Here is a 14,019-nt window from a genome sequence, read left to right as displayed (position 1 = left end):
GAATTGTGGAGAAAGAAAAGAGGAGACAACTTTCATAAAATTTTGAATCTGGAAGAAACATTAAAAATGATCTAATTTGATTGTCTTGTTTTACCCAGGAGAGTGAAAACTTACCTTAGGTCATTTCCCTAAACTGCCTAGAACTCACAAAAAGGTATAATAACAAGATAAAGTGAAAAGGGATAACATAGATCTTTGGCTATGAAAAGAGTGCTTAAGGTCAATGTAGATCAGGGAAAGAAAAAATAATCTCTACAACAATATAACAAAATAGGAAGACTGTAAAACTAAAATTATTAGACCTGAAAGAGCATTATTTTATTAGATAAGGTACCTTCCATAATATACTTATATTGCTACTTGTCTTATTCCCCCCTTTTAATGTAATCTTATTGAAGTCAAGACTGTCTCACTAATTTTCACCCTTATGATAATGAAAACCATGCTTTAGACATAGTAGGAATTAGGTTGAGTTAAATTAAGTTAGACGCTTCCATGGAAGACATTCCTGTTAATATCTAATGAGTGGTAGAAAATCCCTCCAGGGAGGGGTGCTGTGTGGATCAGTCAGTTAGGTGTCTGCCTCTTTGTTTTGGCTTGGGTCATGATCTCTGGGTTATGACATCAAGCCCTGAGTGAGGCTTGATATTCTCTTTCTCCCTCTCCTTCTGCCTCCCCATTCTCCACTGTCTCTCACACACACACACACTCTTACTCTCAAATAAATAAAATCTTAAAAAAAGAAAGAAATGAAAAGAGAAGAAAAATTCCCTTTTGGGATAGTATGATTTCAAATAAATGCAGTGTGTATATGCCCCACCCTAACTTACCATCACTGAACACAGTTGCTGTAGAAAAATACAGTATTTTAGAGCTGCATTTTTGTTTTTTTGTATGTATATAATCCTGTGTTTCCTTGGAACATCTAGTTTTGCTTAGGACAGAAGGGAAGACACTGGGAAAGACAGAGAAAGGAAGCGTTTGGAAGATAAAAACCAGCAGGAGGCTATTCAGAAGAAGGAAGCATATGGGTGGAGCTGATTGGTACACTGGGTGCCAGCTGTTAGATCCAAGGCAGATGGACTTTACTCTGCCCTGCAAATGCATGTGTCTGGCCAATAATCACACAGCACAATAGCCAGATTCCATCAGTGAGAGACAGAGCAAAGAGACATTTTTTTTTTTTCCTGGCACTTGTTGCTCTTTGGTTGCTATCTACAGTGAAGATTTAAATTAATATTGCTAGCTATATGCTCTACATATCATGGTTATATAGAGTGTTGTCTTGCTTGCTAGCTACTTTAGATGCTGTAGTTAAGCAAATTGTTGCCTTAGCCACTATAAGCTCTAACTTTTTGACTTTTTTCTCCCCTCTTCCTCTTCAGAAAACTGTTTCTTGGGTAGATATGATGTGCTGTGCTGCTAGGTTAAATTACCTAGATGTTGGTTAGCCCATCAATCCAAGGATGCATTTATACCTTTCTTTATACCTCTCTTTTCATTATTGACTCACTCACATATGGTTATAGACTACTTACTTACCAATTGAATGGTCTAAGACTGGAATCCTGAGTCTTAAGAATAGTTTTGAAAAGACCTAGGTCTTTCTCCTGCTCCCCCATATACCTCTTGGTTTAACAGATGTCACTCTTTCAAGTGAAATTCAGGTGATAATTTATGTGCATTGAGTGCCCTCCTCTCTACTTTTAAAATTGATCAACTGTTCCGCAAAAGGCAATATATTGCCAAATACTGTTACAAATGAGTTTATAAAATTACTTAATTTTCTGAAAGAAGGAGTGGGATATGAGAATACTGAACTGCCTATAAGGGGAATAGAGAAGGGATTGAAAAGAAGGAGAGGAAATTGAGAGGCACTATGGTCTCTGGAGCCTTCCCTCAGGATTGGCCCTAGGAATGTGGCTGCTGAGCAGAAGACCCTGTGGTCTTCAGTTGAACCATGACCATCTCCTAGAATAAGCACGGTGGATCAAGGATTCCGTCTGGACTGACTTGCAGTTAGCTGGACTTCTTAGTAACTTTCCTGGGGTGTATGTTCTTTCAAAATACTAAAAGCCATTTCCTGATATATAGCTAGAGCAGCGATGTACTCCTTCCTCTCATTGGACAAGAGAATCTTTGGTAGGAAAATAGATCGTCTATAGCTTTTTTTTTTTTAAGATTTATTTAAAAATCTTAAGAAGGCAGAGGGGCAGAGCAAGAGGGAGAGGGGAAGCCGACTCCAAGCTGAGCATGGAGCCCGTCGTAGGGATCAATCTCACAAGCCTGAGATCATGACCTGAGCTGAAACCAAGAGCCGGTCACTCAATTGACTGAGCCACCCAGGCGCCCCAGTCATTTGTAACTTTTAACTATTGGCTGAAAGTTAAATATAAGATCTGATAAATTTAAACTTAGAGACTAAAATTAAGGGTTATGTTTCCATGTTAAGAACCATCATATTTGATTCTTTGATAAGCAAATTAAAAATCTCTAAACAGGATCCACCCATTTTAGAGGGTTTTAAGTAAACATGTATTGGTAATGACATCTTTGTACTTATATTTCGTGATACGAAACCATTAATTTTTTTTAACCATGTAAGAAGTATTACATTAAATAAAGAAACAGGTATAGAATTCGCATGCCAGTAACTTTAGATGTTTAAGAATAAAATGCAATTAGTACAGTTTAAAATCTGACCAATTAAGCTCTGCAGAACATCTGCATATCTCCAGGGGACATGGACACTAAGTTACTAGAATTTTGTTTTTAATTAGGCATCTATGACAGTACATTTTACGTTTTGGTTACAAAACTATAAGGCTTTAGATTTGAAAACATAGTGATTTTTTGTAACTGGATGTAATTATCTCCAACAGGCTTTGAATCAACTTCTTAACAATGTTTTACAGATTACTTTACAAGATTTATTTTGTTTTACAGATTACTTTAAAAGAAGCTATATATAAGAGGTGTAATCATATAAAAAGATTCTAAACGCAATCATTTTTCTTTTTGACTTGGTTTAGATTATTTCTACTTGATCTTTATTTTCTACTTTCTAAAGCTAAAAGCTGCATTTTCCTTGGTCCCAAAGTATGTGTTTCAAAATCCATCCTAGTTAGGTCCATTGGTTTAGAGCTATCCTGTTGCTACTGATTTAAAAAGAAAAAAAAAAAATCTGCGAATCTGCCAAGTGTGGGGGTAAAAGTTGGAAGGCGATTTTTATGCTGTTGGAGGAAGATAGATCAGCATTGTCAGAAGATTTGGAATAGATTACTGGTATAGTCGGTTCTTGAGTGTGAAATACCACACTGTTTAATAGAACATTCTAGAAGAAAAGTAATAAAAGATGAATGCAAGGAAAAATGTATCTTCATGAAATATAGAGTAATTTCAGCTGTTTATTCAAGGACTTTAATTTTTACTTCATAAAAATTACTGTTCTGAAATTTTATGAAACTGAAGTGAACTCCAGAATGTCCTAATTCCTAGTTTTTAAGAAGTCTGGAAGGCATGACCAAAATTAAGTCAATTTGTAATTCTTAGCACTTAGTATCTCTTAAGAAGCACAGTTCCTTATAGTTGACTATTATTCTCTGTTGAATGAGTGAATGAATGAATGAATGAATGAATGACTTGTCAACCACATTTCAGTGGGATGTTCAGTTTGTGTACTATGTAATTTTAAACTAATTACTGGATCCCACCAAAAAGCAAAATAGCCTTAAAAATAAAGATCCAGAACAAAGATATGAGATTATGGATTTTTTTTTCAATTTTGTTCCTTGTAATTTTATTTACTTTCCAAATTTTCAATAATAAACATTAGGTAGTTAAATTTTTCAAGATATATACATGGTTAGAATTTATCTTAGAATCAAATATAAATCTCACTTCCAATAACTAAAATCTCACCTTAGTGATTCAAATTGCAGAGGCCTTGCTTTTACATTAAAGGCTACTTTTAAAAACTGATGTAATTATAACCAAATGGCATTTCTAGGGTTAATTTAAAAGAAGTAGCATTTTATCTTAACCTGTAGAAACTGAACTGACACTTCTGATGCTGACGTGTAGTAACATCAGTTCCATTTTGTAGTGTTGGAAGGGTTTATTGTTTCCTGAAAAACAACCAGGGTATTAAATTGAATGACAACTTTCTTATTGCAAGTGTGATCAGATTTTTTTTTATTAAATATGATTATCAAAGTTGGGTAAAGTTGTGTAAGTCTTCTGTGTAAGTGGGTGGTTTGAGTCTCCCTCCCCAAGTATAATCATATTTGTGTGACTTTAAAAAAATGACCATGAAAACTTACAAAAATAATCCCCTGCTCCCCCTGAAGGAACAACATACTGAACTGGGTGGATGAATATTCTGAGCCACTGTGGCAGTTGGTAGTTGAATCCCATGACTAATGGTAGAGATTTTTGTCTAGGTGGTTCACATGGACTTAGTTATCTGCCCACTGGAATGACACAATGGGGAGATATCTGATGAATATTGTGGAACATCTGTGAGTGGATCACAGCTATGCCTGATGTGAATCATTCTTTCCTCAAAAATCTAAAGTTTAATAGTTAAAAAATTCCAAACTGTTGTCACATAAACTGAGATTTGGCCTAGTCTAGGGGTTAGGAGGGAATGAATACAACACATATTCTAAGATATTTTGCCAGTAAGTTGTTGGCTATGTTTTAGATCCCTAAATTTAGGAAAACCTAAAAGTTTGTTGAAAGAGATTAGTAAGAGGCTTGGGTCACTGCAAATAGTAAAATATACCTTCTTCAACTGCTTACCACCACCATGGAGGCTACAGGACTTAATAATTTTCCCAGAGTCATAGATTTCCCTGTCTTGCTTAGTTAAAAGTATGCATCGCATGATGTCTGAGGTGCCCCAACCTGCAGAATATCCATGACTCTTAAAAGGATGTTGGGGGAAGCATTGGCATATGGCATTTAAGGTGACAGTTTCCACTGAATGATCCTATTGCACATTGATTTCCCTAATTTGAGATTAAAGTCTTTTCTTTAGCGTGCTATTGAAAGCAGCTGGAAAAAAAAGAAAGAAAGCAAAACTGTGAGTTTGTGTGGGGCTAGCTAGGTGTGAAGCTGGATACTGCTAATGCTGTTTTTATAACTCTTCCTGGGTAATTTAACTTACCTGGTTATAGAGATTGGGTGATGGAATAGGGGGTAGTTTATGCTTTTATTTCCAATTCCAGGAGCAACCTCTGTATGATCTGAAACATATATCATTGTTTTTAGTTTTACTTTTTCTCTGATATCTTGGTATACCTAACTTTGCTTCTTTTGATTCCTTGACACTAAAGAAAAAATGAGACTACTTAAGGTCTACTCACTCAGGGATGTTTACAAATAACAGTGTGTTTGTGTGTGTCTTTGTATTTTGTGAAATGTGAGCAAGTTGTGGTGGATATCTTTGCTGATAAATAATAAACATATATAGAGACTTTTACAAATTTTATAATGAGAATATTTTTAGCTGTGGCAAGCAGGTCACATAGACTAATTTTTAAGACTGAGATAATAATCTTCTGAGTTGTTTCAAGGAATATATATATATGTGTGTGTACATATGTGTGTATATATGTGTATATATACATACATATATATATACAGCTGTTCGACAGTGGTGTAATCAACAGGAGGCCAACTCTGTTAAAGCAAGCAGACTAATGCAGTCTAAAAGAGGCCTACTGCAATCTTTAAATTCTAGACTTTATGGGTTTTTAGAAAAATAAATCTATAAATGGAAGAAAAAGAATGAAATGTGTGAATGTGATGTGTTCCTAACAAAGACTAAATTGATGGGATTTGTCCTACGAAATATCAAAAAGTAAATTTTTTCCCTATTGTCTTATTTTTCAATAGATATACAATCATTGTTTTGCATTGAAATGTATGTTCATACATTTTATTTGATGATATTTTGGGAAAATGAAGGTTGGTTTTTTTTTTTTTTAAGGTAAGCATGAAGAAGATTATACAAATGGGAATACTCATTGTTTAAAATTACCAATAGTTTCTTTTCTGAACTTGAAAACAGTTATGTTTCTAAATATGAGAACAATAATTTTGCCTAAAATTGCAGTATAATGACCAGGACTTCTCTCCTTTTTAGAGAAGCAGTCAAGTGTTTCTGGAACAGATAAAACAGCAGCGATCCACTGAGGTTGATTCCCCAGAGGAAAGCTATGTATACCTAACTTATTGGAAAGTAAACTACTCTTCAATTAATGATGTCCTCCTTTTCTCAAGGTCTCCAAAGACAGGAGGTGGTCTGTAAAAGATTGGATGACAACTCTATTGTCCAGAACAATTACTGTGACCCTGACAGTAAGCCACCTGAAAATCAAAGATCCTGTAACACTGAGCCCTGCCCACCTGAGTAAGTAAGAGTAAGAAGCAAGACTTATTTTCTTTAAGCGCAAAGAGAAAAACACTTAGCTATTCATATTTGGAAACATATTCATATGTTAGGAAAAGGGGATAAAGCATTTCGGAGGGTAGAATTTTTATGTCCCTTTCACTGAGCAAAGATTCCTGTTTATCCAAAGGTTTCAGTTATTAACTCCTTTAAAGCAGGAACTTCAGTAGGTTTATCCTGGCGCAGTGCTGGAAATTACCAGATTTCAATTCTGAAGCATATATCTTTTCACATTTTAACATCTTGGAGATTGAGATTCATCTTGAAATTGATAATGTGTTACTTACAATAATAATCAGCATTATTTTTATCTTTTTTAACGGTTTGTAAAATAATGGTTTCTTTTTTTTTTAAATAATGGTATCTTAAATTCAGTAAAACACAGAAGATTGGTGTGCAGTCATATCTTTTCCAGATATTTATCCTAAAGGCCTAAAGACTCTTAATATGTTCTGGAAACATTCTGTAATGGAGTATCAGTGCTTTAGTTTGCTGACCCAGTTTTAGGTTCTGTCACCCTAAGTCATTCTATCTTCTGTGTGTTGGGCACAGGCATAGAGGTGGACTTCAGACTCATTCTGTTGATTAATGTAGCAGTCACAGCTCACTGTAAAGGGAGGCACAAGCTGACGGCCCATTCATCTTAATGATGACTTTTTTTAAAATTTAAATTTAATAATATGGACCTGCTGTCAGGGAGTCACACTTTATAATCTATAAGAATAGAAAGGTTTCTGGGCTGAGCAAAAAGCATGATTAGGGGCCCCTCGCCAACTCCTTTGGTAGAGCATGCAGCTCTTGATCTCAGGGTCATGAGTTCAAGCCCCACGTTGGGCGTAAAGATTACTTTCAAAAAATTAAAAGAAAAAAGGCAGTGATTACATGGGAACAGACAAAGATGCTGAAGACAAAGATACCGAGTTGATCTTGATCTTTGTAGGGCTTTTTGCCTGTTTGACAACTGCAAGACAGAACATGTGCGAATGGCATTGCATCCTTGTTTGAGAAATCAGGGTAACCATTATCTCCTTGGTTAACCAATTATTCCAACTTGAAATTAATAAGGAAAAAAGAGTAGGCAAATGAATTTATATATCTCAAGCTCTCTAGAACTGGAGAGGAAAGCTCTACATGCAATAGCAACAGAGGAGTCGCAATAAAGGATTTAGGTCCCTAATGTGGTTAAAGCAAGATGTGTTCCTTAATCTTTGTTTCAATACAATAATGCCTTATGAACTTTCATTTTCCAAAGTCAGTGTCTGTCCAAATATTTGAATCTTAAGGGGAGATATTCACTGCTAGTCTCTTGGAACAGTTTAGGGCAGTGACTACCCTAACAAGGAGCACAAGGAATCTAGAGTGAAAGAAACTTTTATTCTAGGACCTATATTTATTTTTTTAAGATGTTATTTATTTATTTGAGAGAGAGAACGTGTGTGCGCATGCAAGGGAGAGAAAGAGACAAAGAGAAAGAGAGAGAGGGGCACAAGCAGGGGAGTGCAGAGAGAGGGAGAAGCAGACTCCCCGCTGAGCAGGGAGCCTGATGCAGAACTCCAGCCCAGGACCCTGGGATCATGACCTGAGCCCAAGGCAGATACTTAACCATCTGACCCACCCAGGGACCCTATTCTAGGACTTCTAAAATTTCATGTTTCTTCTTTTCAAAATGTGATCATGATGTAACTAATTTCTTAAAATCCAGACATAGGGAAGTATGGACATAGGAAAGAAATATGACCTATGATATGTATTACAAAAACATTTGATTTTCTTAAAATTTTTCTCCTTTCTGCAATTATTTTTATAGATTTAACTCAAAAGAAATGGGAAAACTATATAAACTCTAAAAACTGCTCAAAAACCTTGGACAAAATTTTGTTCTTTCCCATGTTTCCAATAACTTTCAACATTATTTACATGTAATTGTACATCTCAACTCATCAAGTTAATTTCCTGACTCTCAGGTTTTTAAGTATTATGTTTAGCATTTGATCAGCCATTTAAGACCTCTGAGTGGTCCTGGTCACACATGTCTATTTCGGCTTCAGCTTTTTTATTTGTTTCAGCTTAAATGTTATTTGAATGTTCTTCGAGATTGCAGTGGTTTGTCATTCCATCCCATGTATTGTGGGCTTGAATATTACATTGGAGCTGTTTTTGTATATATATATGTGTGTGTGTGTATGTATGTATACATATGTATATACTATATATGTATCTATTATATATATGTGTATATATAGTTTAAGGATAACTGACACTTGAATTAACATACATAATTAAAATTAAGTTTCCTTTCTCCTTTCCTTTTGTAATTCTGAAATAAAAGGTTTTTAACTTTTTTTAAGTTTGGAGGTAAGAGGATGGAATTTGAAAGAGATAAAGAGAATATTAAATAGAAAATTTAGGCTGACTTTTCTTTTTCAGAAAGAGCTAAAGATAGATATTTAAAATATTGCTATGTATTACTCTATTTTTTTCTTAGTTCCTTTTTAATTTCTTTTTTATTCCTTTGAATTCAGAGTATGAAAAAGAAAATCTCAATTCTTCAGAATGGTAGTTATATATCATAAAATTCCCAGTAGACGTTGGTATTCTAGAGATAAAAATCATTGAAAGACTACTGACTTCAATAATACTTTAAATGAGTGTGGAAGAAAGGAAAGGAGATACATTTTTTCAGATGTGATAATCATATTTGTTTTTTGTAATACATATTAAAGCATAAAGTTTTTAGAACACAGATAAGTAAAAATAAGAAAATAAAAAATACCTGTAATACTTAAAATACCACTGTTAATATTTTGAAGTATATATCTCCAGCCTTTTTCTATGTTTACAAAAACATGTATATATAACAAAATGGTATTATACTATTTCTGATGCTTTCTAGTTAGTTCTCAACATATTTTAAACATTAAATATCTTCTACAGCATTTAGTAGATATGTCCTTGCTTAATTAATTGGTTTTCCACTGTTGAACAGTTTTGGCTGTGGCTGTGTCTTAGCTTTTGATCCCTTAAGATACCACAGCATTAACAATTTTTGCTACTAAAACTTTGCTCTTTATAACTATGTTCTCATGGTAAATAAATGGGAATAGAATTCCTTGTTCAAATGGAAATACATTTTAGTCTGTGAAACATTGTCAGATTGTTCTCCAGAGATAATGTACGAATGTATATTCCTACTAACAGTGTATTAGAATGTCATTTCCCTGAACTACACAACACTGGATATTTTATTTTATTTTATTTTATTTATTTTTGAGAGAGACTGAGTGAGCAGGAAGGAGTAGGGGGAAGGGGCAGAGGGAGAGGGAAAGAGAGAGATTCTTAAGCAGGCTCCAAACCCAGTACAAGTCCAAAGCAGGGCTCCATCTCACAATCCTGAGATCATGACCTGAGCCAAAATCAAGAGTCAGACACTTAACTAAGTGAGCCAATCAGGTGCCCCTGGATATTATTATATTATAAATAATCTTTGATTTTCTTTTGGGGGGGAGAAAGCCTTGATACTTAATTGTTTTATGTTGTATTTCTCAGATTTCAGATGAGACTGAACATTGAAAAATTATGTTCAGTGGTCATTTGTATTACTTCTTTTTGCTTTTCCCCTGCATGGCCTAATCTATGCCATTTTTCCTTGAAGTGTTTATCATTTTGTTACTGATTTCTATGAACTCTTAATGTATTAAGGCTATTAATCCTTTTACCTCTGTTTCAAATATTTTTTCCTAGTTTGTCATATATTTTGCATATTATTTATGGTGTAATGATCTATTTTTTCTTATTAAAGCCTTAAAATATTACATAGAAAAACTCAAACTTTTATTTCTTTTTTAGGTATAATGTTTAGGAAGGCCTTATCTACTCTAAGATTGTACTTTCAAAGTTTCTTTTTTTTAATGTAAACCTTAATCTATTTGAAATATATTTGCCTACTTTGAGGAAAGGATCTGTATTTATTTTCAAATTCCCAGTACCATTATTAAAATACTTCAAATGTCTCTTGGTCATATTGGAGATTTTATAAGGAGGGTATGGAAAAATAGAGGGCAGTAAGATTATCTTTGTGCTTTGTAAAGAAAATGACGGGACTAGGAAGAATAGATGAAAGAGGCATTGGTAGAGAAATATTAATAGTGTTTATTTGGAAGAACTTGAAGGGCAGAGGAAGCCTTGTTAGGAAAAAATTAATGTGCTCATAGCAGCAACTCTTTTGTGAGAAACAGTATAGTAGTCAAGATGGTAAGGTGACTAGGGACAGGAAAAAAAACAAGAATTCCAGAGGCATTGAGTGAAAGGATGGGATTCTTGACAAAGGCTTAAATAATTGGAAAAAGGAAAAGGGAGGGGTTGATATTAAAGACCATGACTGATAGGAAGCTAGTGCCCCACCATGAGAAAAGGAAATAATGCTGAGTTGGAATCCAAAGAGAATGACCAAGAGTTCAGTTTTGACCATGCTATCTTTCTATGGCAAGAATGTTTCTATATATGGCCTCATGTGAAGAATTCTTGGATAGTGAATATTATTCCTGAATGACACTATGGTTTTTCATATTGTGAAAATAAAAGGGGTGAAAACAATAGAGTATTATACATTGCGACAATACTGTGACCACGAACTAAGAAACATTTTTTAAGCAACTGCGATGTGAAAGGCACTGTGCTTTGAGAGAAATGGCTCCCTTGCCTAAGGACAATGTAATTGGGTAAATACATATAAAATAACTATAGTTTAGGCAAAATATGTTAAGTACAATAAGTTATAAACAAAAGTGCTAAAGGTGCTTGGACGGGAGAGAAATTTTTACTCGGGTGTTACGTTAGGTTTTATTCAATGGTATCTTTTATGATATAATGTTTAACAATTATATTGAGTCATTGTACCTCACCCAAGGACAACTATAATCTGTTATTTTAAGTTTAGAGGAAGTTTCATCAGACTCCTCTATTAAATTCCAAAATTTGAGAGCTGGGAACAATCATAGAAATCATGTAGGCCAACTCCCATCATGATGAGAGTATTCTAATCTCTGGTGATGTTTTCTCATTGTACCACACATCACTAACGTTGTAAGTTACAAGTCAAATGTCTGGTGGCACCTGGATGCTTCCAATACTTAATTCTTGCTTGTTTCATTGCCACAGTTTCAGTTGCTGTAATTTCAGAGATGTTTATTACATTCATTTTTTTTTTCAATTTAGAAAAATCTCAACTGTAAAATGTCTAGGGCATAGAGGCTTATACTTAATATTAGTTTTACTTTCCAATTAGTTGAGGAATGAGCAGATTTTCTTTTTTTTATCAACTTAATGTTTAGCAATTTTTTCTAATACCTATTTTAAAGTCTAACAAAGTTCTAATATCTTAGTAAGTAATTAATAGTTTACATATTTGAATCTCTCTTTGAGTAAAGATGTTATTGTGAGATTATGAAGATTTTTAAAAATTTTTGCTATGTTACATTTATGAAAAGGGTTGATAATTGATGCTTGACACTAGGACAAAGGCTGGAAAATCTATCTCTCTCTTTTAATCCAAACATCTAATATCAGTTTATTTTCATATGTTCTGCCATTTCCCTTTAAATTAAAAAGCAGAAATAATATTCTGCTTTTATGCTCGGTTCTTTCTTCAAACATATTCTGGTTAGCCTAGGTTTGGGGACAATATTTTATAGTGTCTCTCTTGTTCCCTGCCCCCAATAATATTCTTATTTGTCCTGTTAATGTACAGACTCTATGGGTCAAGATTACACAGTCTGCACCACACTCTTATTTCAGACACTCAAGCATGAATTCCGCAAGTTGTTAATGTCTAATGGATATGAAGACACTTGTGAGGATGCAGACAATATGATCACTGGATGTTGGGAAGAGCTCAGAAAGAAGCATTCCCAGTATTGTTCAGACTATAACAATTCAGCTGTTGACATTTCCAGAGAGAATTTTTGTGTTCATATTTTTACCACCAAATCGAGAGGAGGAAGTAGGGAGAAGGTCATCAGAGGGTCAAATACAATGGGAAGAGTGAAGGTGAAAGAAGTCACATGTCTTAAACTGGACAGAGGAATAGGGAAAATGAGATGAGTAGATGCAGTGGCAGAATTGCAAAACTATTTAAATAACTCGGGTGTGATTTAATCCTTTAGAGAGACATGGGAAGGGATGATTTGGTGAGCAATAAAAACGCAGCAGGGACTGAAATCAGAGTTCAAGTCAGAAGGGAAAATGGGAGGGTGGTTAATACTTTTACTTTCATACCTTCCGAATTAAATGCTAGACTGATACATCTAGACTAAGAGATGGCTGGCAATTAAAGAGAGGACAAAGAATAAAAAGGCAGAGGTGGACCTGACCTTGTGCAGGAAAGAACAGCAACACCTCCTGAATCATTGCTCTTACTCTGGGCGCCTGTGTTTAATTTGAAGGCCTCCATCCCTCTTACATTATGAGACCTAATGAGATCATGGCTGGAGGTGGTATGACTGGACTTTTCGTGGCTGAGCTGTACACATTTCTGTTCTATCCCCTAATCTTGGTGATGAAATCACTGTTGCGAATTGAATCAGAGTTTCACTATGGCTGGCATGCAAGTTATTATTCTCAGTACACATTTTCCTCTTTACCAAAAATGGTACTAACAACTTGGGATCATGTTCATCTGTGGAAAACAAAATGGAAAGAATATGAAAATCACTTTAAATCTCCTCTGGAAAATGACTTAGAAAAAAAAAATTAATATCAGATTCTCAGGATTAAATTATCATTCTTTAAGTGAATTTTAGGTTGAAATTCTTAGGTTTTGGAAAGATGTATTCTAAGTTTGGGAAACTGGCTAATTACAATATTTGTAAATGCTGATTTCCCTCTATAGCTAAAGATAATACAAATAATAGTGAACAAAGGCCGTTGTTGCTTATTTGGCTAACCACAGGCTCAAATACAGAAACTAGTATTCTGACTTCACTAAGGCATTATCTCCCACATACAAAACTGGCACAATTAACTAAGTGCACAGAAATTGTGAGAAATTTGCTCTTAAGCTTTCATACTCTTCTGTCTGAAGAGTCTCTTACCTAAGAGTATGAGCATATCCGTGGAGGGTAGTTGCGTAATTTATAATCATGGATTGAAGAAAATGACTTGTGACATCATGCTTGTGACCTAGATCCTACTATTTAGCAGAGTTAAAAATGAAATTCAGTGGAGACAGTAACTACTGGGGGATCTGGTTCTACTTTCCACATTGCTCTTTTCATGATTTTAGAGAACCATTTTCCTCACACTAATCTTACTTCCTCTTCTATAAAGCAAAGTGCAATGCCTTGAATATAGTCGGCTTTCAGCGCAGCTTTATGAAATTAAATATAATAATATATCAATCAGGACTCTGGTTGGAAGTAACACAACTTCAGCTACTTTCTGCACAGAAGAGGGTTTGTTGGTTCACTTAACAAAGCTGAGGGAAGGGCATTGCGGGGGGNTCTGTGTTCTCTCACATCAGCTAATTCCACTTCACAGGCCACGTGGCCACCAGCAGCTCCTATATC

General features: G+C 34.7%; 1 protein-coding gene across 5 annotated transcripts in view; it reads left to right on the top strand.

The window, feature by feature from the left end:
• ADAMTS6 (ADAM metallopeptidase with thrombospondin type 1 motif 6) overlaps positions 1 to 14,019 on the top strand; it is a 295,037-nt gene that overhangs the window by 253,567 nt on the left and 27,451 nt on the right. For all 5 annotated transcript variants that reach the window (XR_004624085.1, XM_034656286.1, XM_002919303.4 and 2 more), the window contains one exon: positions 6,289 to 6,418. Coding sequence is in view for 4 of the 5 variants with exons in the window: in XM_034656286.1 (XP_034512177.1) it covers positions 6,289 to 6,418 (130 nt within the window). In the remaining variant the exon portion in view is untranslated. The remainder of the gene's footprint in view (positions 1 to 6,288; positions 6,419 to 14,019) is intronic.

Source organism: Ailuropoda melanoleuca, chromosome 3 (assembly GCF_002007445.2).
Source record: "Ailuropoda melanoleuca isolate Jingjing chromosome 3, ASM200744v2, whole genome shotgun sequence".
NCBI lineage: Eukaryota > Metazoa > Chordata > Mammalia > Carnivora > Ursidae > Ailuropoda > Ailuropoda melanoleuca.
The sequence above is the reverse complement of the archived record's forward strand: the minus strand, read 5'-3'. Positions and strand labels throughout refer to the sequence as shown.